Source organism: Gobius niger, assembly GCF_951799975.1.
Source record: "Gobius niger genome assembly, chromosome: 14".
NCBI lineage: Eukaryota > Metazoa > Chordata > Actinopteri > Gobiiformes > Gobiidae > Gobius > Gobius niger.
Window position 1 is genome coordinate 6822742 of NC_136865.1, and position 26752 is coordinate 6849493.

The 26752-nt window shown below is 42.3% G+C and overlaps 1 protein-coding gene across 1 annotated transcript in view; it reads left to right on the forward strand.

The window, feature by feature from the left end:
* Window positions 1-26752, forward strand: part of thsd7aa (thrombospondin, type I, domain containing 7Aa) — a 213304-nt gene that overhangs the window by 173902 nt on the left and 12650 nt on the right. The window contains exons 17-24 of the mRNA XM_079571198.1: window positions 1475-1616; window positions 5163-5278; window positions 5547-5664; window positions 15830-15975; window positions 16067-16238; window positions 19842-20015; window positions 20140-20235; window positions 24827-24909. Coding sequence (XP_079427324.1) covers window positions 1475-1616; window positions 5163-5278; window positions 5547-5664; window positions 15830-15975; window positions 16067-16238; window positions 19842-20015; window positions 20140-20235; window positions 24827-24909 — 1047 coding nt within the window. The remainder of the gene's footprint in view (window positions 1-1474; window positions 1617-5162; window positions 5279-5546; window positions 5665-15829; window positions 15976-16066; window positions 16239-19841; window positions 20016-20139; window positions 20236-24826; window positions 24910-26752) is intronic.

Here is a 26752-nt window from a genome sequence, read left to right on the forward strand (position 1 = left end):
TACATTTTATTCAATACCAGTACTTACTTGGTTTTGGATACCTGAACAATGCTTTTTTTGATACCTACTGTATACTACAATATTTGTAATCTAGAACCAGGAAACAGAACAATAATGTTCTATTGACTATTTCTTTCAAATTTGTATCATTTATTTGGGCTGAAGCAACCAAGTAACTTCCTTTAAAGCAGTACTAAGTAACTCATGCCCCTGGAGGCCATAAGCACCACTGCAGGTGTTTTTTACTCATTTATTGTCCATGAAAGTAAATACTACGCTGACAGAAAAGGCAAAGGGATATTGTACATCCAATTACACAATGGAGATCATTTTTGTCACAACTTGGCTGTAAATACTGTTTAAGTGGTGCTAGCCCACAGTTAGCTTTGCCCTTTATTAGCCTGTTAGCTTCTTCTTCGTGATTCCACTAGTGTGTATTGGTGACTCCGACCCGGAGGCAGGAAAGTTGCAATTGTGGTTTTCTGGCCAGAGACACCAGGGGGAGATGAAAGACCCCCCCAATAATCCCATTAACACTTGTATTACCCTCAGAGGGACTAAGAAAAGTTACTTAGTTACTTAGTACTGCTTTAATGCTGTCTCTGGACCAACAGCATCAAAACAATGTCTCATAAAGATTTTTTTTTTTTTTTTTCGGTACCTGCTTTCGACACTCTTATTTTGTTGATACCATTAGTACCTAAACCTTTTTGTTACAATAACATACTGATATCGTGTATCCAGCTTTATGTATCTCTCTGCACCTGTGTTTCCATCACTTGATTTGAATGCTCATTTTGAAATTATAAAGTATAAATATTGAGTGCTGGAAACACCAAATTTTTCACTATTAATGGCCTTAATTAGTATAAAAGGTTCTGTTGCAGGTCATCTCGTTCCAAAAAAACAATATTGTCCCGGATTTGCAAACATCATCTTTGCTAACGGTCATGCTAACGGCAGCTTGCTAAAAACCATGTTGGCTAGCTATAAACTTGCCCAGAGACACCAACGCTCCTTCATGAAAAAACTCACTCGGGGAAGGTGTTTGTTTGCCCAGCATTAAAAATATTTGTCAGACTTCATAGTAGTAGTGTAAGCTTCTTTGGCTTAGTTCTGGAGAAAGCATAAAATGTTCGTTCATTTATCTTTATTTGAACAGGAAAATATGTTTAATCTACAAGGCAAATGTACAATACAGAGCAATCATGGCAATTCCAAATGAATTATAATGAAAAACCCAGGAGTTCTCAGCCATTTTCAAGCTGATGTATTCAAGAGCAGATGGAAAACTACAGCTATATTTATCTGTTCATGACTTACATGTTAGATAAGTTTTTGCAGTAACTTCACTATCCTTTTTCTAACCCCACTGCGTCATAGGACCAAAAAAAATAAATCTCCTTCCACTGGGATTGTTTCTCTGGAAATGTGTGAATAAACAACATTTTTTGTGTTTTTTTTCCATTTTCAGCCCTGTAACAGTAACAGCACCAGACAGCGAAGTGCCTACCCCCTGCGTCAGCCCGGGGAGGGGAAAGAGTGCCCCCCCACCACTGAAACGGAGCCCTGCAAACACAATACCAACTGCTTCCACTACTCCTACAACATCACAGGTCGGACACGTGCCTGTTTAAAAGTAGTAGTGACACTCTTCAGCATTTGTAACACATTTATTTGTAAATCATTAGTGTTGATTCATCTATTATAAAACAAAGCACTTTTTATCATTCACTCATAAGCACGAAAAATAGTGTTATATGTCCAGTAACAAAGTACATTCAATACTTTGTTGCGAAATGTAACCGTGTAACAAAGTACATTTACTGAACTTCTACTGACTTTCACTCCACTTCATATGAAAAATAAATTCAATACTTTCTATTCCCCTACATTTCTAAAAAAGTACATTTGGCCATGTGTTTCTATTAGAAGCCATATATGTACACTCCAGGGGCCTCATTTATCAAGCTTGCTGCGCACAAAATGAGGCCAAAACTTTGCGTAGCCGCTCCTCTGCGCCAAAGTTGGTATTTATAGAAAACAAACTGAACGTGAAACATTGCGCTGCTCCACGCAAACTAAATAGCTGCCGTACGAGGTACGCACTTTTCAGAAACACTGCTGAGAGACGGGAGAGCAGAGACATGACTGGTTTGAGGAAGTCAGGTGTCGTTTGGTTTGGTTTGAAATGGTTTGAATAGACTTTCTTCAGCAATGACAAAGATTAGAATGAAATAAGCAACTTATCACGATGTTTGTGAATATTGGTGCGCACATACGTGCACGCTCGTACCCGTGCACGTATGCGCGCTGGCGCTAAAGCCTTTTAAACGGGAAGCAGGAATGACCCCGTTGTCCTGTGCTTTGAGTCATCTCTGGACATAAGTCTGACCAACTGGGTTTAGGTCCAAAGCTCGGGTCACATGCCCTTCAGACGAGGCGTCTTTACGCAGTGCGCACCGGCACCGCGGCTCCACTGCGCGCGCCGTCCTGAGACACCACCACTGACCTCACCTCACTCACACCACCCGGACACTGACCTCTCCTCACTCACTCACTCACTCACACCACCCGGACACTGACCTCTCCTCACTCACTCCACCCGGACCGAACCGCTGCTTCATCCTACACAGAACATGACCTAATGTACAGCGTGTGCCGTTTGGAGTTTGACTGAAATGCTCCACAGTTTATCGTGTTTTATTGGCAAATCCAAATCTTGCTTTTGGCAAGTCTACACTGCGTTCCAAATTATTATGCAAATTGGATTTTTGTGTCAAAAAGGTTAAAAAAAAAGCAATAATAATGAAACTCATGGATGGTATCGTGTCTTGGGGCTCTATGAATCACTGACATTAATCTCAGAGATCTGGGATGATTAGTTGTCAGGTTAAGCCCAGTTAAGGGAAAAACTACTGAAAAAGGGTGTTCCACTTTATTATGCAGATCATCATTTTCAAGCAATATGGGAAAGAAAAAGGGTATTTCTGCTGATGAAAAGTGTGAAATAGTTGAATGCCTTGGTCTAGGTATGAAAACCTTCGATATTTCATGAAATATTAGGCGTAATCATCATACAGATAAGAGATTTGTGGATGATTCAGAGCACACTGCGTTTTGTGCCGATAAAGGCATAATATGGACGGTTTCTGCCAGACAAACACATCAGATTATGAGAACAGATGCTACAAAGCAGCATACAGGTATTTGAAGCTGCTGGTGCCTCTGGAGTCCCCCAAACATCAAGGTGTAGGACCCTCCAGAGGCTGCAGTTGTGCAAAAACCTTCTATCCGGGCCTCCCCTAAATGGTTAATTGAATGCTGATGAACAGAAACGGCTGCAGTGGCTCAGAAATACATGAGGACTCATTTTCAAACAGTCTTGTTCACTGATGAGGCCGTATAGCCCTGGATGGTCAACTCAATGGAGTAGTGGATGGTTGGTGAATGGCCACAATGTCCCAACAAGGCTGTGACGTCAGTAAAGAGGTAGAGGAGTCATGTAATGGGCCAGAATCATGGTGAGAGAGCTGGTCGGCCCCTTTAGGCCATTTTAGGCTCCCTGAAGGTGTGAAAATGACCTTTGAAAAATATGTGGAGTTTCTGACTGACAACTGTCTTCTATGCTACAAAAAGAAGAGCCGTGCTTTCCCTAACGAAATCCTCTTCATGCATGACAACGCACCATGTCCTGCAGTAAACAATACCTCTGCATCACTGGCTGCTATGGGCATAAAAGGAGAGAGACTCATGATGTGGACCCCCTCCTCCCCTGACTTCAACCCTATTGAGAACCTTTGGAGCCTCAACAAAAAAAACTTCTATGAGGGTGGGAGGCAGTTTTCATCCAAACAGCAGCTCTGGGAGGCTATTCTAATATCCTGCAAAGAAATCCAAGCAGAAACTGTCCAAAAACTCACAATTTTAATGGATTTAAGAATTTTGAAGCTGCTATCACACAAGGGCTCCTATGTTAAAATATAACTTGACCTGTTAATATTTTTTTGATTGAAATAGCTTTTGATTTCAGTAAGTATGATCTCCTAATGCTACAAATACAACAAATGACCATTTTCAGTTAATTACGAGCTTTAAAATGTATTGAAACGATGAGTTGCATAATAACTTGGAACAGTGGATTTTGAGGTTTTTACTATATTTATTTTTGAAAAAAATACTGTTATCACTAGGAAATTTTTTCCACCACATTTAAATGATCCTCTACCAGGTAAAGACTTGAAAATTATGCTGACTCTCATTTGAGTTACAATTTAGAAAATCTTAGAAAAATGTCATTTGCATAATAATTTGGAACGCAGTGTAGACGACACTTAAGGCTCTTCTTTACGTTGTAAACATTTGTTTTGAAAAGTTTTATTGATATGTATATGTAGAAAGATGCCAATACGTGTGATCAGAGAAGCAGAGTTCACTCTTCAGTAAATCTCCTCGAGCCCGTGTCGTCTCTGCCCGAGCTGCAGCAGCATCAGCCCCTCCCTCTCTGCACCTCGCCTTCGGTAAAACCCACTCATTATCGCCTCATGTTTAGGGAAATCTCATTCATAAGTCACTTTGCATTGCCTTTTATGGTCAAATGGAGGCGGGCAGAGGGCGTGGCGTGAGGTCGGCAGCTTTCTGCTCCAGGTGGAATCAGCGACGGAAAGATTGCGGTCAGGTGTGCGTACCGGCGCATACGCAGGGTTTTATAGATCGGAAACAAACTTTGCGTATGATTTTTTTTGTTACTTTCCTACGCACTTTCAAAGTCAGAGTCTCACGCACAGTTTGATAAATGAGGCCCCAGAACAGTAGTGGGCGCTGTGTGGGATGTACTGTCAAATGGCACTGACTCTCCACAAGGAAAAATGTTTGTCCCCGGCGTGTTGCCATACAGAATTTGAATTCGGGTGCAATTTACATGTTTTTGAAGTTATTTTTCATACCTATTAATGAAATCGATTTGCACTTTCGACTTTGAATACTTATTGTATTAAGTATTGTCAACAGCAAATACTTCTGTACTTTCATTTGAGTAATAATTTGAGTAACTTTTACTGATTTCATAGTGTCTGCACTTTTACTCAAGTAATGAAATCATTGACAAACACTGTGACAGAGAGCAGGGTTTCTCAATCTGTGGTTCCCCCCCTCTGCTGCAGACTGGAGCACGTGCCAGCTGAGCGACCGAGCCGTTTGCGGGAGCGGAATCAAAACCCGGATGCTGGACTGCGTCCGGAGCGACAGCAAGTCTGTGGACCTCAAGTTCTGCAAAGAGGTGACGTGACTAAGATTTAAATGTTAAAATCCAACAATTAAACCTAGTTATTCAAAAATGTAACTTTTTTCATTGGTTCATTATAGGAAAGTGGTCAAATGTCGTCATCTGCACTGGCCTGTTTAAGAATTGAAGATTAAAAAGTATAGCTATAACTTGAATGTTACAGCTAACTTGAACTCAACTGTTTGAAAACCTTTCTACAGTGGAGAAATCTGGTATTGTATTGCATTGATTCTCACGTTGGTACTGTATCTTGGTTTTGCAGTTGGGTCTGGAGAGAAAGTGGTCCATGAACGCGTCCTGTGTGGTAGAGTGTCCGGTGAACTGCCAGCTGTCGGAGTGGTCGACCTGGTCCGAGTGCACCCACACGTGCGGGCTGGCGGGTAGGTCACATTCTAAATCTCATACCATAGCATATACGTCACATGCTAAGCTAACCTTTTACTCTTATAAGCCCATTTGAGTCATGCATTATGGACGCAAAAGATCATTTATCATCTCATTGGTTAAATGGATATAGAGCAATGCTTTTATCTCATTTGAATGCTTCAGGGTTACAGTTTTTGTTTGAAAAAATGGTCTTCAATTATGTAGATTTTCTCAATATTATCCCACCTTGTTATATTTCAAACGTTTTTGTTGTTACGGACCTACCTTCAGGTAGCACATTAACCCTATTCTGCAGGCTTCCAGACCTTTCATATTTTTGCCAAATCCACTCCTGGCTTGATAAAATGGGCTGTAGTTGTTTTAGTTCCTGATGAAAGCGGGTCTGCGGCTGCCTGTGTCGGCTGCCGTGTGGGTTGACAGCTCTCCAAACCTCTGTTGTTTCATTCTCTCTGTATAAGCCTTGTACATTGCGGAAACTAGCACAAAAAAACATGTTCACAAGCTCCACCAAAGTATGGAGCAACATGAGGCGACGGCACAAAAGTTAGAATGCAATAAATCGCATTTGAAGACATAGAGTAGTGTGCTGCTATGTCTGGTTTATTGTTTGGATAAACTTAGGTGCTATGATGAAAGGGGATGATCTTGAAAAAACGATCTTTCTTGGCGTCTGGATCAGTGATCTGGGGTTAGGACCTGAATGGGGAAGGCTTCTCAGGTCAGATGCAAACCTTTAAACCAACGACTTGGGACCCCCCACTGCATAAAGTGAATATATAAACGTGTAATAATTGTAGGCGTAAAGCATCAAAAATCTGTGTTTTAATGCGTAGGCTGTAGATTAAGAGTGTACTAAGGAAGGGTGGCTAACTGAAGCTCGTTTACGCTAGCAGTTCGGCTCCTATATTTAGAAAAGATAAGAGTTGCAAAAGGGAAGAAAAATGTTGACGATGTTGTGAGTGTTAAGACATTTACGTGGGGGTAACAATGACAAGCCTGTGTACCTGTGTATCAATAATTTCAATAAAGAAGGGCAAAAAAGTTTCAATGGAAAGTCCATTAGACCAAAGAACTTCTGGAGCCTGCCCACATTCATATTAAATCAGTACTAAGTAACTTGTTTACCTTAATAAATCCCTTTGCCCGCAGCACCAGTACACACTAACAGAATCACCAAGAAGAAGCTGAGTTTGAGTGAAAAAAAAACTCCATTGTGTAATTGGATGTACAATATCCCTCTCTCCCTTTGTCTTTTCTGTCAGCGTGGTATTTACTCTCACGGACAATTAAGGAGTAAAAAAAACGCAACATGCTACGACTCCTGCAGTGGCGCTTATGGCCTCTAGGGGCACGAGTTACTTAGTACTGCTTCAAGCTTTAGGAAGAAGGAGGCTATAAATAGTTGATTTTGTTATATTTATTTCCGTTATGTTTATTTGGTCGCTATATTTTGACTTCACTAATATATACAGTTTTTAATCAACAATATTTAAAAAGTTAAAGCAGCACTGCATAGCATTTCACACAATAAAAAGAATGAAACAAAAAACATTGTTATTATTTTATTATATTATGACATTATCATTGAAAAATACTACTACTCATCTCTTCTAAGACCTGACTAACTTTACTGGGAGTGGGAACGTCTCCAGTTCGTCTCCATGGAAATGTTGAGTAAAGGCAGCCAAATATGAGATATAAACAGTTTGGGTTCCCATTAAAATCCATTCTTTGATCACCTACTGCAAAAACAGCATGTTCTCTGTGTAGTTGGTCAGTAGGGGCCTGGTTTGTATTGCTGGCAAAGTATTATCAAAATGTTTCGCAGTGTGCCGTCAAACAAAATATTGTCTTGAAATCATTGGGAACCCCTGGTCTAGAGGCCGCCGTCACTGCATGATATATGACTTTTAAATATTTAATTTTGTTTTTAAGGCAAAAATAACTCTCAGAATCAATAGTTAAAATGGCGGAGTCGATACCAAAGTGCAGTAGATTCCGTTTCATACAGCTCTCTCCTGTTACACAATAATGTTTGCGATCCTATATCCACTCGCTACACCCATTGATTTCCTCTCAGCTCGTTTTCTCCATCCTCTCCTTCACTCCACGTGCGACTTTGAAACCTCGGACTTGGAGCGGTATCTCTCGGCAGCAGGTCAGCGGCGCTCATATCTCGGCTGTCTGTGTGCTTAAAGATATCCATGCCGGCAACGCCAAATGTAAACACCCTTTTTCTCTTCCCCTGCGTGAGAAACCACGGCCCTCTATTGCTCCCTAAAAAAACAACCTCGAGCACGGAATAATGCGGCGGGATCAGCTCATTGATTGCTCGGGCCATTACCGGTGCACGCTTCGCCGCCTGGGGAGGGCTAAGCTATCCGGGAGTCCTTGAGAACCGACTCCGGGCAAGAGCAAGGATACAACACAAAAGATACAGTGTGGGCTTTAGCCGGTGCGTAAGCCCTAATCTGTCCCCAGGCTAGGTAGCTATGCTCCTACAGGTAGACTGCAAGAAAAGACAGCTTGTTTGAGCATATTTTTTCCCACATCCCTCGAGGGACCTCAATTCAGTTCCCAAGCCAGAAATAAGGCGCAAGTGAGCTTTAGAGTGTAGCTGGAAGCAGTTAGAAGTTCCCAGACCTGTAGGAATGGATGATGGTGATATTGTGTGTTCTGTGGCCAAACAATCAAAGTGAAAGCTGGCACAGGTTTGGGTATCCCATCATGCATCAGTGTCTGGATGTCTACGGGGACACGGGTAAAGCAAGGAAGGAGGAATGACTGCGAATGCCGCCCTATGAATGAATTTCGTAAAGATAATTTCCATTCTGAGGTTGTTCATCATGGGAAGCCTTTGGTTGAGTGGTTTCGCGCGCTCATCCACTAATTCCTCTACGAAGGCGCCAACAGAAGGTCCTGCAGTAGATCACTTGGAGCTGAGGCTTTCAGACGGGCTTTCCTTCTTCTCATGGAACAGAGATGCCCCTTTACCATGACAGCTTCTTTAAAGTCGCAAGTGAGGGCTTTCCACCCCCAATAAAATCATATCAGGTCTTGTAGCCACTATGTTTTTTCATGACCAAATTCATGGCTCAAGATTGAGGCTCTGATCCCGGCAGAAGATTGCATTGACAATTTGGAATACATGGCGATGATGGATTATAGCTAAAATCTTCCCCTGGAGCACGGACACTGGTGGTGGTAGGAAGAGCCCGGGGCGGTCAGTTGTCATGACGAGCAGAGCCGAGGAGAGGCCAGGCGGAGGAGGGTCGCAGCACAGCTGGGAAACGGCCGAGTGATTGACCGGGGAGTTTAAGAAGGGGGGATCTTGTGCGATGAATGGCTGAAGGAGGATGAGCAACTGCTGTGATTGCCTGACGAGAAGGTGCGGCTCGAGATGGGGCCATGATTGGATGATTGGATAATGACGGCTGCAGGTAGGTCTTCCAGGTTGAATTTGCGCAGAAGCTTCATTTCAACCTTTGACTCCTCTAAATAAATGTGGAACTGAAGTTGTTTGGTGCGTGTTGCACGTGGGGCTGCTCTCCGGTGAACACACATACCTGTTTAGTCTGCAACGATGCTGACTCGCTGTGAAGGAGCTGATCAGCCACTTCTCCACACTGCTTTTTCACACAGACCTTTCCAGGAATGCACATTTCTCCGCATTGAGTTGCCTTGTGTACGAAATGCGCGGTATAAATAAAGTTGCCTTGCCTTGCCTTGCCTTGCCTTGCTATTTTGATAGATTGTGGAGAGGGAAATGAAGAATGACCTTAGTGTCAAGTTTGTAAAGAACAATCCGCAAATATAGGTCTTTATGAAGACTAATTAAACAATGAAGACGCACTCCAAAATGTAGCATCTAAAACAAAACAAAAACTCAAATTAAGGATATTACAGTAATTCATTTAGTAGTGAAAAATCTGCCTTTGGGGTAAGTTTTTTTTGTTCTTAAAGGCACACTGCGTGACAGCAAACACACAAGTTTGTTTGTAATAAATATGTGGGTGATATGATAAATGCTTGTATTTTAGTCTATTTATTGGGTGAAGTGTTTTGCGGTGTGGCATAGACATATATATATATATATATATATATATATATGAAAGAAAATGGATTTATTATCTTAATTTAAGTGCAATGAGATGTAAGCAACCTTGTTCTACTGGCAGATTTTTTTTCTTTACTTGCCAACTAAAATCAAAAGCAAATATAGTTATTTCAGGAAAATTGTACTTATTTGTAGTAAAATAGGAAGTTGTAGTAAAACGGTATTGTCAACCAAGCGCAATAATGGCAGCAATTTGCCTTTGGCTCACACACACAGCAAGTATGATGAAACATAATAATAATACACTTCAAATCCATTTTAAAATCAGTTCAATGCAGACACAGTAGCAGCAGATTCACCATCAATGGGGCAGACTGAGCAACATTAGGGGTTACAACTTATTCAGCTCCCGATGCTTGTGCCACCAGAAGCTGAATAAGACACACAGACATATCTGTACACAGATTACTTGCTGCCGTACGTCAGGAAGGAGGAGAGGATAAAGAGTGCATTTGAATTGCTTGAGATGCAAAGGCGGCCGGCTGTGATTGGCTGATGATGATGGACAAGGGTAAAGGGTAAAGTAGGCACAAAGAAGAAACGCAGCCTTTCTGATTAAAATGTACGCTTCACCTTCATTTCCATAAAGCATCAAAAGAAAGCGGACCTATCTGTGAGCCAATAAACTTCTCAATCCTGATGGGTCAGGCCAAGTTAGACTTCTTGCATATTTCTTGCATATTGTAGCATTGCCATGGTAACACAGTGTAACCCACAGGATCTGTGGATGTTTTAATACGATAGAGAAGAACTATGCATGGACTGGATTTATGGATTTCTTTAAGGCTTTATGTGATGTGCGCCGATGGGCCACAGCGGAGAGACGGGGATGTGCAAATGTAAAGTAAATCTGACAATCTTCTATAACTTTATGATGTAACTTCTCTGCAATGCAATTCTGTAGCAAAGGGTGTCATGTCTCTGTATATTTCTTGACACTCCGAGTCCTAAATCAGCTCAACGACTGCTGTCAGTGCAGTTTCCATGCAAACCGTAGTTGACATTTTGCATTTGTTTTGTCGAGTGGAGCAGTGTGGTTACAAGTGCAAAGAAACAGCTGTTAACAGGCGCCCGCTAACACCTCCCGGGACTCTCAACATCAAAAAGAACTGTCACATTTCACAGACAGACCACTGCATTGTTGTGTATTTGTTCTGTGGAACATTAAGTTTTCAGTAGTTCTTAAGTATAACTGAGAATCTGTCTGCAACATCACTTTCATGTATTTTTTATTATGAGATTCAGCGTCTTATTCTGTATATTTCTTAACAATTTATGTCTAGTTCAATTTAAGCAAAAGCTTGACTGTGGATTTTTGCAAAGTCACAAATTTTTGTCTTGTTGTGCAAGGTTAGAATGCGATATATATTGTCATAACAATAGGTGCATGGGCATTGGGCAATCTGTGACAATAATAATATTACAACCTTTAAGGCAAGACACGGCACATGAAAAATTCTTGCAGTGGTCAGTGTTGAGATTTTAGCTGGTTTTGTCTCTTAAAGCAGAACTAAGTAACTCATGCCCCTAGAGGCCATAAGCGCCACTGCAGGTGTGGTAGCATGTTACGCTTTTTTACTCATTAATTGTCCGTGAGAGTAAATACTACGTTGACGGAAAAGACAAAGGGAGAGAGGGATATTGTATATCCAATTACACAATGGAGAGGCTTTTTTTCACTCAAACTTGGCTGTAGATACTGTTTGCGCGGTGCTAGCCTGCAGTTAGCTTTGCCCTTTAGCCAGCTAGCTTCTTCTTCGTGGTTCCATTTGTGTGTATTGGTGCTCTGGGTTTGAGCAGGAAAAACTACAATTGTGGTTTGAGAGATCCCTCAATCATCCCAATAACACTGGTATTACCCCCAGAGGGACTACAGAAAGGATTTATTATTGTAAACAAGTTACTTAGTACCGCTTTAACATTTTATTTTTAATGTCAGAGTAAAAATTAGACCAAACTAACCCTTTAGGTTAGGTTAGGTTAGGTTAGGTTAGGTTAATTTATTTGTACCCGTGGGTAAATTCGTTTTGCAATTCTGAGAACTAGTCGACACATTAAAACACATTTTACAAAGATAAAACATCACACATATAAAATACAAAACTTGTAAGTGCTCCACATACTAACAGGATGTGCCTTTGGTACAAAAAACAACTGAAATTTAAGCCACTTGACAGTAACAAAGATAAAAAACCCGCGTCAGGGGCAATTTGATCCCGACTTGTTCATAAAGGAAAGGGCAGCGGGAACAAAGCTTTTCTTTATGATGTTTTGTCGGCTAGCGAGCCCGAGAGTTCCAGAAAAAACAGCGCAGAGGTCCCTCAACTTTCCCACCTGTGTTTATTCACAAATATTGGCATATTTGGTTTACACGTGAAAGGCGACAGAGATGACTCTTTAAAAAATGTCAGAGATACACTTACAAAACATTAGGTCCCGTCCAAATTAAGTTTTCATTGGATTTAAAAGCAGACATTTGACTTCCTGCTACCTGTGTAAACCTAGAGATATGAATTTAAAACGTTTTCAATTTTATTTTTTTGCCCTATTCATGTGCAATGTCTCGCTTTAAGAGCCGAAGTTAAATCTGTGTGCACTAAAGCTACATCTGCTTCTGACTATCCCTCCGAACTTCGCGTAATCATACCACATTAGCACAGCATTCAATAACATTTAGCACAAGCCCCGTTTATAGTACAGTCTGTAGAAGCAATGTAAAGCCCTTCGTTCAGCTGTTTGCACACACAGGCAGTAATCGGGCCCCCGGAGGCTGCATGTGTGCGCCGGTCGTTCCGTAGAGTGGAGGATCAGCGCGGGGGCCCTTTGGGTGCTCCACGCTCCGTTAGCTACAGGATGAACTGGCAGCCGAGAGGAGACGCTCCGCTGTGGCAGACCTCACCGGGGGAGTCGGCGCTGTCTGGTCATGTGTCCTGGCAGAAAGCCTGCGTGATGGTATCAATTATGCGAACACGTGTTTATGCGCTGTCCCCAATGGCCGCTTTATTAGGGGATTAGGGATGGGCCTGCCTCGACTTCGCCCAGTTCTTGCTTGGATTCTTTGAGGTGAATCTCTGTCATTTTTTGCCGCTGCGGTGTGGAGCGGTGATTAAGCTCGGTTTAAAGCCTCGGGCAGAACTGGGGCTGTGCCTGCTACTGTACTCGGCCTTCATTTGAGAGCGTGGAAGTATAGTAACACATTGACCGACATTTTGGTGTTCAAACATGTGTAATATTGACTGCATTTTAAACAGGTACGATACATCATCAAAGGTTACACTCTTTGAAGAAATTGTAGAAAGAGTAGTTTTAGCTTTGCTTTCATTTATACCGTTGTTCAGTTTAATTTTTTCTTACTTGAGTATAACATTTGTTTATGCTTTCCACTGTGAGTAAAACACTAAATGACAAAAGTTAATGTTGACACATGACAAAGAATTATACATTACATTAAAAAAAAGTTTCAATCAGAAATGTCAGAATATTCACGTACATTTCTCTTTTGTCCATTGTCACTAAATAATAAATCAGACAAAACGGTACTCAGTTATTCAGTACTATTTACACTGAAGAGTGGAATGGTGTAATTATTTGGATGAATGCATTCTACTTCCACTCTAGTAAAATTATTTGGTTGGTAGTAGGTAGGTAGGTACATGGATGGATGGGTGTGTGGATGTGTGCTGTGGATGGATGGATGGATGGATGGATGGATGGATAATAATAATAATAATGCATCGGTTTTATATAGCGCTTTTCTGGACACTCAAAGACGCTTTACATTGCACTATTCATTCACTTCATACCCGGTGGTGGTAAGCTACTATTGTAGCCACAGCTGCCCTGGGGTAGACTGACGGAAGCGAGGCAACCAGTCTGCGCCATTGGCCCCTCCGACCACCACCACTCACTCACACACTACATTCGCTAGGCTTCCTGGTGTTACTAAACGGTCTCCCATCCAAGTACCGACCAGGCCCTTCCCTGCTTAGCTTCTAAGGTCTGACGGGATTGGGCAGAGCAAAGGCGGTATGACCACGATGGATGGATGGATGGATGGATGGATGGATGGATGGATGGGAGGGAGGGAGGGAGGGAGGGAGGGAGGGAGGGAGGGAGGGAGGGAGGGAGGGAGGGAGGGATGGATGGATGGATGGTATGGATGGATGGATGGATGGGAGGGAGGGATGGAGGGATGGATGGATGGATGGATGGATGGATGGAGGGAGGGAGGGATGGAGGGATGGATGGATGGATGGATGGATGGAGGGAGGGAGGGATGGAGGGATGGATGGATGGATGGATGGATGGATGGATGGATGGATGGATAGATGGATAGATAGATGGATTTTCTGACTGTCGTGGGCCGTGCTGGTGAAGTGCCTTGCCCAAGGGTTGAGGTCTTGTGACTGGTAGGCAAAGCTCCACCCACTGCACCAGTGTCGCCTCTTTTCCAAATGTTTGTTTCGCGTCTCTTTGTTGTCTGACACCGAATGCGGTCCGCAGAGACCGAGCTAATTGAGATTTCTCCCCAGTCGCTCCCCCAGGGCTGTTTGTTCAAATGCTCGCTGAATCTGTTACAAAGCACCTCCTCCAACTGTGCGCCCCCGCCACGGCAAACTGTTTATCATACCAAAATGTGCGCTCGGATTTCAGACGGGGACAGTTTCAAGTAAAGAGTGTTTTTATTGTTTCCTCTCTACTCTACGGCGCTGTAGTAGCATAATGACAGGATGGAAGTGGCATGGTTTATGAAAGTGTACGAACGTGGTCGGTACTTCTCACTTTTGCAGAAGCTTCTGAAGATCGAAGTGAAACGGCCTCATCTTTACCAAGACAGTACATGTTTACAACATTTGAAAATGGATCATCCCTGGACGACCGGGAGCCTAAAGAGATTGTGCAATATGCCAGTGTGCACCAGGGTTTCTGTTGAGCATTACAGGGTCATTGAATAAAATGTGCTAACTGAAGGCCTTAAATGTCATGTAAAAGCATTACATTGGATTCCAACTGGCATCAAATTTAAATTGTGGGGAAAATACCTGTAATGATGTTGCTCGACTATTTTTTACTGCAAAGGTTAATCAAAAATGCTAACTTTAAAGTGATCGTCTGTAGGTTTGCAAAATGAAGAGAGACAGAGTGAAATTTGAAAGTAAAGAATCATTCCTTCCCTCTTTAATCAGAAAGCCTTCTTGGTTTGCAAAATGAGGAGAGCAGGAACACAATTTTAAAAATGTAAACATCAAGCTCCTCCCCCTCCCTCCTGATTGGACCTGACTGGTTCACAGGAAAAGCTTGTCTCATTGGTCAATGCAGGAGGATACTAGACTCTGATTAGTTGCTGAGATCCCTGAATGAGGGACTTTACAAAAAATAATATACAAATGTTTTTACTTAACATCAAAATGCAAGACCAGGTGATCAATTTAGCATACTTTATCAAATTTGTAAAACATTTAGACTTCCATACTATCACTTTAACGGCCAAAACATAATCAACTGCAGTTTTGGCTGAAACTTTACAAAAATAGCGTGTATGTATAGCATGTATACTGATAAAGCAAGAAAAACAAATAACATTTTCAGGTGTTCATGATTTTTCTAATTTGTCGAAGTGTCGAATTGAACACAAATAGTTTCTCGTTCTTGATGTCAGCGGGCTTGCACTGCATTATTATATTTTGAAGCAGAAACGACATCTTTGCTTTTGACGATTATCTGGAGATTTCGCTACACACAAGAATGATCACTCTGGAACCTCCCTCGTAGTTCTGGGGTTTCAGATACTAAAATAGAAGTTACATATCTTCTTAAAGGGTTCATCTAACATAAGGCCCTATTATGACATAGCCCAGACATATAATGTTCCACGTGAGGCTTTTAATGTGTTCTACACTGCTGCTGACACGATCCTTATTAATGATCATCTACTGTTACAATACAAAGCCCATTGATTTTGAGCGACTTTGATTGATGTTGCTCATACATTTCATGCAAACGGCAGCGGATCGGATGACGCATGTTGTGCTGTTGTGCAGGTAAGCTGTGGAGGAGGCGCACGGTGGTCCAGGCCCCGCAGGGTGACGGTCGCCCCTGTCCCACGCAGAGGGAGCAGTGGAAGCCCTGCCCCGTCAGGCCCTGCTACAGCTGGAGATACAGCACCTGGTCCCAGTGCAAGGCGGAGGTCAGTAAGCCCCTGATCTGCCCCCTGTTAAAGTACATGTCTATTGCAGTGATAATAATGTGGTTGTTGAACCCTTGCATTGCGCCTCCAGGGGGCGGTGTGCGGAGAGGGCCTGCGCTTCAGGAACGTCTCGTGCTTCGTGTCGGACGGCTCTGGGCAGGAGCTCAGTCTGGTGGACGACGAGCTGTGCGGGGACGTGGATTTCTCCGTGGACGGAGACACCAACATCACACTGCAGGAGGCGTGCACAGTGCCCTGTCCAGGTACGCACTTCTCACGTTTATGTTTGGCATCATCACCTTTCCTGATACAGGTTTGTGCTCATGTTTGGGGCTGTTTCATGTCTTTCCTCCGTCTGACACCGGTCAAAGTGGTCAACAAATGAGCCATTTCACCACAAAAGCTGTGTGGTAAAATAGGAGAGTTGCAATGAGAGTTAGTGCACTGTTGTTCCTGGTCCAGATTGGAAAGTTTCCAAATGAATCCATTATTTAACACTCCACTAATGAGCTCTATTTAGGAACTGTTTAACGAAGTCGGACTGTGGAAGTGCTACGTCTCCAGAGCGCTGTCTCCTCAAGTTCACCCCCAGAGTTTAAGTTATTTTTCTCAAATACAGTAAAGCCCTTGATGTTGGATTTTATACTGTATTTCCTAGACTCCGTTTTCATATTTTAACTTGACCCAGAAATTACATATTGGTGTAAAAAAACAACAACATTATGTGACATGGGAATAAAGTTCTCAAAAGTTAATTTTGCATAATTCACTTTACACCAACTCAGCAACTGCTGTATTACATTTGCCGTGTCAAACTTCTACATCTACGTGGTTGAATTGTGTCTGCATTGTGAAGAGAAGGAGGACAGCTCTGATGCAAGTAACTTGTTTTGCAGGTAGGCTGTAGTTAACAACCATAGAGCACAAATGAAAGGCTCTGAGCACAAATGTTTATAAAAAGGCTTCTTCCTGTCTACTCTTGTCTTCAATGCTAAAATTGAAGTCACCTCCGGTCAAGTAATTTTCAGTTTCCAGAGTAAAGTTTTGAATGTTAGTAATTGACCATTTCCAAACCCCCCGCCCCTAATAAAAACGGCAATCATGTCTTGTAGCAACTGTTGTTTACCTTCATTTTCCGGATCTCCATAGAAATTATTGAAAAGCAGCGTGTTTCCCCCTTTCAAAGCACCTGCTAACTTGTCAGCCAAAGTAAAATTCCTTTATGATGCTTTTTGTTGTTTACCAAAATGACAATACAAAAAAACGCTGTTTCTCCCTCTGGAATATCTGGCACGTGTATGTGCTACAGGAAGCGTATAGTTGCTCTTACAGAACCTTACAGAACTGGTCTTGCACTGATAACACACGGGACATCGTGACTGGAGAGACTAATTTGTTACCTCACTGTATAAGAACTTCAGTCGTGAGGGGGAGACGGAGCCACTCGCCCCGTTAGCAGGGGCTACATCTACAGGACCTGCTTCCTGTAGGTTTAGCAAGATAGCTAACATAACACAATGTATATTTATTTCAGCAAGACATGGCTAACTCTACATAGGAACAAAAAAAAGACAGGACAAGTTTTGCGTGTATCCAACTCCCACTGGTAACTGCATCATGTTTAAGCTGCACTTCGGCTCCTCACACCTTTGTAGACATTAGAAGAACGTTTTTTCCTTGGGATTAGGAAGTAGTAAATACTGGTTCTAGCTATAGTGAGTGTTTGTGATCAAAGTTGTCCACCTTAAAGGAAATCTAAACTTGTGATTGTGTCAAGACATGACTCGGACTACTACTCGCTGCCCAATCTTGTTCCTGCGCATGGACGTACAGTACCGGGTTAATTAAAAGATGGCCATGTGCTCACAGTCGCGCTCGGTAGGAGGCTGACCCAGTTAGCGGCCCGCTCGTGCCTGCGCAGGTTCCCATGCTCGAGGCCGACGCGGCGCTGTGAAAAATGGATCTTTCATTTAGATTTCTCCTGAGTGCGTTATTGACCCGCTGCACTCTGCTGCAATCTCCCGGCAGCAGCGCGCGAAGTGGAGGATAGAAGCCGAGCGGACAGGAGAGGCTGACATTTCAGTAGATATAGCCAAGGAGAAATGGAATAACTGCAGAGCCCCGAGGATTCAAACATAAAAGTGGAATGAAGTTCAATTTGGACTTTTATATGAATGTGATTTTTATTTTGAGATCTGCTACACTGTGCTTTCTAAGACCCAACAGGTCACATAATGGGACAGGTGCTTCTAAATGATAAAGTGATGTAAGTGTCCAAAAAGTCCCATTTTATGAACGAAATATCTAAACAGAGAGTTGACAAATGTGAAACTTTTTTTCTTAGAGATTACTTCCTCATAAAAAAAAATATTGGACCTCAGATTATTTGTAATGACAGACCTTGAACCTAGTTTTTTTATTTTTATTTGGATAAGCTCAGAAGTTACAGAGATATTAACCTTGAACTGAGACAAAGTATTAGTATTTTAATAGTTAGCATAATGTAGAAATCACTGAAGCGCTGTTAGCTGAGCCTGTTCCTATGAATGTGTACATCTGTTAGCCAAAGACTTCCCAGACCTGTATGAATAGGGCGTTCTATATGCCCATACAGATGAATGGTAATACCAGGCCATATATTAAAGTATGTCCAGGTATGACATGTCAGTTTATATAATTTGGATGGTTTCTCTGTCATTAATATATTATGAGATGATGTTTAGTGGATATTGGATAATGTGTCTGACCCCACAAGAGCAAAGCAGAAACATGAGTGAGCATTTAGCGCACTCTTATTCACCGATTCTTATCTAAAGTAAAATCTGAAAAGGTCTGTACATTCATTAATAATATCTTACTAGGCTTTGACCTGTGGTCGATGGGTTGTCAACAGCTAAAAAAACATTGTATGATTGATATTGTAATTACATTCGCTCATTTCTACCAGGATCAGATACTGCAAGTGTATATAATCCATTTCTTTTGCTGGTGTTCTTTATTGTTGTTTTGTTCCCTTTGCACTATGTTCCTTGTACTTTTTATTGTATTGATTTCGGGGGCAGGCGCTCAAAAGCTTTTTGCTTCAGCCCACTCCTTTTGAGCAGATTGTTAACTGCTCAAATAAACTAAACTAAACATCTGGATCGTTCATAATTTGCAATGTTTGATGGCTAAATGCTGACGGCTATAGGAAAAATCAATGGACGAGGAACGTGCTTCCTTATGGTCCTTATGGCGGGGAGGTGACATTGCTGTAATACCACCCCCTGGTGGCCAGGGATGACTCCAAGAGACACTTGGGATCATTCATTCTAATGGGACTTCAAACGTCCCAAGAACAGCTTAAAAGCCTGGCTCCCCGCCTTTTGCCCTTTCAAGGAACAGGCTGCGTAGGAGGAGAGAGAGCGGCCATTAAGGTTCACACAGGACTCGGGAACCTTTTTCAATGAATGGGGCCCGCTCATCTTTATTATATTATATCTATGGGAAAAATGCACTGCGCAGGCTAACGAAGGCTGAAAGGTTTGCTGCACAAGCCGACTAACTGACTTGGCAACTGAACGCCACTTCTCCTTGGGCTGCTCACCACCGCAGTTGAACAAAGGGCTGTTTGAAATGCTGCATCTCATCTCCCCTCATCTCTCTCCACAAACACTATGTGGAGCAGCAGCTCTGAGGAAATACAACAAACTTAACATCACAGCAAAATATTATTTTATAAACCATTTTCCTGCTGCTACTTAAAATCCACTTTATTCAACAAACAGTAACAAAGCCTTAACATGTTTGTCCACCGTCTGATTCCTGCTTGTCATGTAAAACCACCCATAGGCCGTGTCCTATAACACCCCCTCTCTGTCCCGCAGGAGAGTGCTACCTGACAGAGTGGACGACGTGGGGCCGCTGTCAGCTCAGTTGCGTGGGGGGAGACGACCTGGGCTTCGGCTCGGTGCAGGTCCGCTCCAGGGCCGTGGTGGCTCAGGACCCCGAGAACCTGCTGCAGTGCCCGGAGCAGGAGCACGAGGCGCGCCCCTGCACAGGTCAGTGCTTCACCTGCGTGCGGGCGAGGACGTGACTGCCACAAATGTGTTTTAAAGTACATAAAGTTACATAAACGCAGAAATGTAATCAATGTCAATGATTATTTGTGCGCTCTTCCCGCAGAGGGCCAGTGTCTGGATTACAAGTGGAGGACGGGGCCCTGGAGGGGGTCATCCCGGCAGGTGTGGTGCGAGCGCTCCGACGGACTCAATGTCACAGGTGTGGAAATAAACTCTCCTTCCTTTACCCACATATATCTATCGCCTCTCTCTTCGGAAAAGCAAACACACGGTGGTCCTCTCTTGTGTTAAAGTCAGCCAGGATTCTCTCTGAAGTGATCAAAGAAGCGAAATTGCACGAAAGAAAAAACAAAAAAGCACCCAGACACCGCCTCCAGATAGTGCCTTTGTTTAGTATACTGCTTTTCATCTTCCAACATGAAACTGCTCTTGAAATTCAAACAATCTTTCCATTTTGAGGAATAGAATCTTTTTTTTTTTTTCAAAGTGCACATTGGGTAATAAATGGTCAACCTTTACCTTAAATAGCATCTTTGTTTGTATACAAGTAAGCATATGGAATATCTATTTTCATACATTAAGAAGCATATGCCGTCACATCCTACCCCCGCAAATTGTTCTTCCTTTGAGAACAGTTTGACTTTAATCCTCCCGAACTAGTCTGTAAAACATCTCCATTATCCTCTCCCATTCTTGCCTCACGGATCTCGTCGAGAATTCCTGCTTCACGCGGCGTTTTCCCCCCGCGGCGTACCGGGTCGTTGTTGTTTTTTTTCTAGGTGATTTTTCGAAACCGTTCTCGCTTTTCCTTTTTTCCGGGGACGTCACCCCTCCTGGCTCCGCCACATGCTTCCAACCGCTCCTACCGACTCCTTCTAGTAACCGTCCCTCCCCAGCGGCACTCGCCATGCATATTCATAAGGAGCTCCCCGCTTCATAAATATGCATGGCGTTATGACGGATTACCCTGGATTTGAAGCTTTTTTTTTTTTTTTTTATGACGACAACCGGGTGATGTTTTGGTTGACTACGCTGCAAAAAAAGAGCATCATCCGACACTGCTACAATAATCTCAGTCACAATTTGAATTTTCACTGTTAGAAAATCGCAATGGCAGAGACTATTTTGGCAATGCAATGTCCAGGTTAAGCAAAAAAAAAAACTCTTTCTCCTAAAGGGTTTGAAGATACAGTATGGCCAAGAAAGAAAAAAAACAAGATTTGACTAATGTGGTTCATCAAACCTCCGCATAAACGGCAAATAATGATTTCCATTCCTGTGCCTTTTAAAGCAGTCCTAAGTAACTCATGCCCCTAGAGGCCATAAGCGCAACTGCAGGTGTCGTAGCAAGTTCAGATTTTGTTTTTTTACTTATTTGTTGTCCGCGAGAGTAAATACTACGCTGACAGTTAGCTTTGCCCGTTAGCCTGTTAGCTTCTTTTTCGTGATTTCATTTGTGTGTATTTTTGGCTTCGACTCGGGGGCAGGAAAGTTGCAATTGTGGTTTTCTGGCCAGAGACACCAGGGGGAGAACAATCATCCCATTAACACTTGTATTACCCCCAGAGGGACTACGGAAAGGATTTATTAAGGTTAACAAGTTGCTTGGTACTGCTTTAAAGCTGCACTACCTGAATGACACTGACTGTTTGTGTAAAATCTCTCAGCTGTTGCCTAAACTCATTTCTAGCTCTCACAGAACCTCACGCACGTCCCGATTGTTCAGTTAATTATAAGCTCGTCTCCGTCGGTGTTCATAGCGAGACAGAGTTAAGACGTTGGACTCTTTCCTTTTTTTTTTTATTTAATGCCCCCTAGTGGCTAGAATGAGCATTCTGGTTATTTTTTTTTAAATTTATAACGCCGCACAGGAATGGGCGAGAGACTTACTTTTTTGTTTTTTTGCGGATTAAATCATCTCCCGCGGGCCGTGTGTTTGACACCCCTGATGTAGATGCACACATTTACTGAGCTGGCTCCGTGTTTAGAGAGAATGTTTTTGAAACTATGCCCGTTTTGTCTTTGTGTGGATAAAGCCTACGACACACAAAAGCGCACATGGTCTGTTTTTCTTTCACAAACGCCGTGTTTACAATGAAGATCTATGGCGCTAAATGAAGTTTACTCTCCTACAAGGACATAATCTAATTACCACAGCTTTTACACAGAATGTTGCTGTTTTAGTGCCACATGGTCCAAACTCAGTGAGCAGTTACTTCCACTGGAGCCTGTAGACCTGTCGATGATTGAGACTGACCTCATTAAAGTTCAGTTAATTGCACAGCTCTTTTATCGATAGCGTCTTATCGCGTATAATAAAGCTGCTAACTCCAAACCTTCTGAAATCCATGGTATTCTTGTATTAGTTTACTGCTAATAATCCAGTCATCTATCTAATGTTAACGATCCTGGATGTGTTTAAAAATGTACATTGAGATTTTGTGGGGAAAAAAATGCAATGCAAAACCTCTATTAAAAACCGAGAACCGAGAAGTCACTCCGGTCTTGATCTAAAGCCTCAGCAAAAGAAAAAAAAAACACACAATAAACCTGATTACCAAGCAACTCCTCTCTTCCGCAAATCCCCCAGCGCCCGCAGCCTGACGGTGGATCGTCTGTACAAATAATAAGTCCACGCCAATTGATTTATTGCCGGCCGGCGCCCGGTGCGCGGTTAGGGGTAGACAAAGGAAGAAACACGCTAATTCTACTATTGTAATGTATAAATTGGATTGGCTAGTCAAGTGTTTAATGCTGTTGGGGATAAAGATGGTTGGGAGATCTTGTTAGAAGAAATAATGGCGTGAAAATGGAGCTAAACGCCGGAGTGTTTGCAGAGGCTGTGCGGAACTACTCGCTTATGCGTGGCTAGTGTGAGATTATATGGTTTGGTAATGACAAATAGCATCACATTGTGGTTAATTGTGTTAAAGATATTACAATACTTTACAACAACAACAACAAAACACCAAACAAGCTGGGAATAAAAGTGGAAGTCAAGTCAGACAATCATGGCCAAACTGCAGGTGAATAGGAAATAAAATAATAATGTAGAGATATCAGTTTGAAAATATTTGGAGTAGATCACTGATATAAATATGAAAAAAGAATGTACGGCAAGTTTTCGTATTAAAATAAGAAATGTAATGCATACAAATGTGCAAAAATCAGTGACCAAATCTAAATACTGGAAATAACCGTGTTTAAGCGTTTTTATTGTGTTTATATATTAGGTACAAAAAAGATGTTAGTACCTTATAGGTTCAGAGGGGATACGGAATATCTTGTGTAGCTTTAAGAAGTAAGTTTTGCAAGTGAAAAGAAATCCCTTAGAATTGAAATTTCGCCTTGTTCTTTTCTGGTTCAAAGCCCAATAAATCAGGCTAGGATTAATATGTTAAGAAATCGTTCTGAAAAAACCTTGGAGTGGAAAGTTTGGAGTGGAAAGTTTGGAGTCTGTAGGAGCGACTAAAGCTAAGACGTTGCTGCAAGAGTGTGAGGAAAACCTCATTTTGAGAAAATATGTCGTAAAGTTTGTAACGTCTGCACACGGTTGTCTCCAAGAAAGGAAATGACCATATTTGGATTCCAGCGTTTCATGCTACACGTGGATACCAAACATGTCAGCACTTGTAAATGAATACCTCTGTGAAAGGCGAGAGAGCACCGTGATGCTGTAGTGATTTCCTAGAAAACTCCAGCTTGCTATCCTGCAAAATGTCATAAAATAAACATCGTTCAGGGTGAGTTTGGTCTATTCACACTCTGACATTAGTGTTAAGGGAGAAAAGACATTGATCACTGAAATCAGTATGTTCACCTGCCGTGTCTCGCTTTGGAATGAACTTTTGCACATTATAAAAGCTATGAAGGCAAAACTGTGTAAGTTTCGTCAACTAATGATACATTTAGTATTAATGAAGTCATGTGCTTTCAGATATTACTACAACATACAAACACTCAATATCTACATCAGGCTGGAAACTCATATAAACATCTATGTTCTTTCTAAAACCACTAATTATTTCCTTTAAGACTGCGTTCTCAGAGCTCTTTTAGAATACATTATGGTTATGTCTTTAAACGTACATGGTCACAGCTCTTTCAGTCTCTTATATCTTTGCGCTCTCAGCCCACACCTTTACCGTGTGGGGTCTGTACTCTCCTATAAATAGCTGCTCAGTTTTCTGTCACTAATCCCCGCCTACCAACTCGCACGCCTCCTGTCAGCATCGTCATGACTCTTCAGATGACTTAGCAGTCGAACAGTTTATTAAAACAGTATTCAAAGGCACCCTCCAGTTTTAGTCAGACGAATGACAGACGACATAGTGTTTGGGCATAGATGGAACAAGACAATGCCCTTCACATTTACTGTATATAGTCCATAATGTATCACCGAACCCAGAGTGTGTTCATCACAACGCCAACGATTTGCTAGTATGATGTTAGCGGAAACTGAAAGCTTGTCTGCAGAGGGCGCTCAAAGCCATTTCGAAGTCCATGTCAGCCCAGTCTCACACTCCTTTCTGTCTTTTCCACACAAATTTGAAACCATAAAATATGAACGCCTCTGAGGCTCCTACAATTATGTTTTAAAGCCTCGTCAAAGCATTATGTCCAATTAATGCTTATAATAGTATTAAATTCATTCATTTCTAAAACATTGCCCCACATTCACTTACTATAACTGAACTAAAGGATCATTGTTGCTTTGCGCTGATTCTCCACACTGATATAAACCAGTATTTTGACGGTCTCTCCCCGCTCTGACCTCTCTCGCCCTGCAGGTGGATGTCCTCTGACCGCCCAGCCCATATCCGACCGCTCCTGTGACCCGCCCTGCACCAAGCAGCGCTCCGTGTGCACTGAGGTGAGTGACACGCGCCTCGTCCGCTATAACACACTCGTCGGACTGATCGCTCTTACCTCGCCTCGCCCGTGTCTCCTTCACGCTGACAGGAGCATGACTTGGATGAACACTTCTCAGACCTGCTCCACCGGGCACGGCACTACTCACTCTGGGAGATCTGTGGGTGTTCTTGGGATGTAGGAAAGGAGAGATAGAATGGACAAACATGGCGGACGTTTTACAATGAGTCCCGAGGATGGTCTGAAATGTGTAATACATGTATCAGTTTCTGGGCTTGTTTAGAACATACACACGGAACGCAGTAGAACCCGACCGATGTGGATTTTTGGGGTTCGATACCGATACCGAACGGTGTTGGCATGACCGATAGCCGATATAAAGGCTGATATTTTAAGTTATTTACATTTTTTTTATCTCTCTCTATATATATCTATATATATCTCGCCTATAGTTAAAGGTTTCAATCGTAGAAAAACATAGAAATATTTCTAATACAGGTCGACATGGATGGCACAACTTATTTGTTGGGCAAATTTTTAAAAAATGTCTCGTCTATAATCCTGTGTGTGAAGCTTCTCCATGTGTCCAGAAGTCTGACAGCAGGGGGCACTGTATATTGATGTTTAGTCGGTACTTCAGAAGGAGCTTGCTTGAAAGGCAAAAATCAGTAGATTCCAAAACAAAAAAGTTTTGGAATTTTTCTTTTAAAGGCCCTATACCTGATTGTTTTGATAGCAATGAAAGAGGAAGCCACTGTTAGTTGGGGTCCAAACTCATAACTTTCCTAATATATATTTTTATTATTTGATGCACACTCTTTTCCCCACAAATGTTTAAAGGATCTATATCATGCTATTTTAGCCATTCCAAAGTTAAGTATAGGCATGTATATGATATATTGTACCTCTACCATTATGGAGCACTCATTTTTGTGATAAATTTAAGTGTTTTCTGGAGGTATTTTTAAAACCCGGAAGACACAACGCTTCGATTCAGTTAACTCCGCCCCCTCTCTCCGCACATACTTTACCGTAATATAAATAAACAACAATAAGCGAAGTTACTTCACGATGCAGTTATACGGAGTTGACGTCTGCAACACAGCTTCATAAATGGCTAACACACATGCTAATATGCTAACACATAAGCTAACCCGCGTTTGGACTGACTCACGGCTCTGGTCCATCGCTGTTTACATTGTGGGACTCGCGTTGGTTATAAAAGTTAATCCACTTTGGTTCTGGCGAAGGTTCACCAAACATCCATCAGAGACAGTCACAGAAAAACAATATTTTAGTGATAGTCGCTGAATCCCGGAGAAAAAAACTACTTTGATTGGCCTCTTCTTGAAAAAAGTTGAACAAACTCCCGTCCTCGTAGCCAAACGCGCTTCTTTTTCTCCGTGACATTATCGTTAGGTAAGAATAAGAACAGGTGTGTCCAGTTATAACGAGCTCCATCTTCACAGCTGCAGCGCAAACATGACTGATCTGTTCAGACGCTCAGGGATGTGTTTGTTTTGGCCTCAGCTGACCTGGAAGCACCTCGGGCACATCCTTTTTTTTTTTTTCTCTTTGTTTCTCTCTTACGACAGAAATAATGAAAAAGCTGTTTTACAGATTAAAATCACGCTGTAAGACATTACTTTACAGACGTCGAGCACTTCCGTTCCGCTGTTACGACACAACTGAACACTCAGTCGTTCACCAGGAGAGGGAGGAGCAGCTGCTGAGAGAGCAGGATTCAGGAGGATTACTGAGAGCTGCGTGAATGAAGCCACAAACCACTCTGGGGGTGTTTTTGATAAGGAAATAGCATAACAACATGGCTAAAAGCTCTAAAA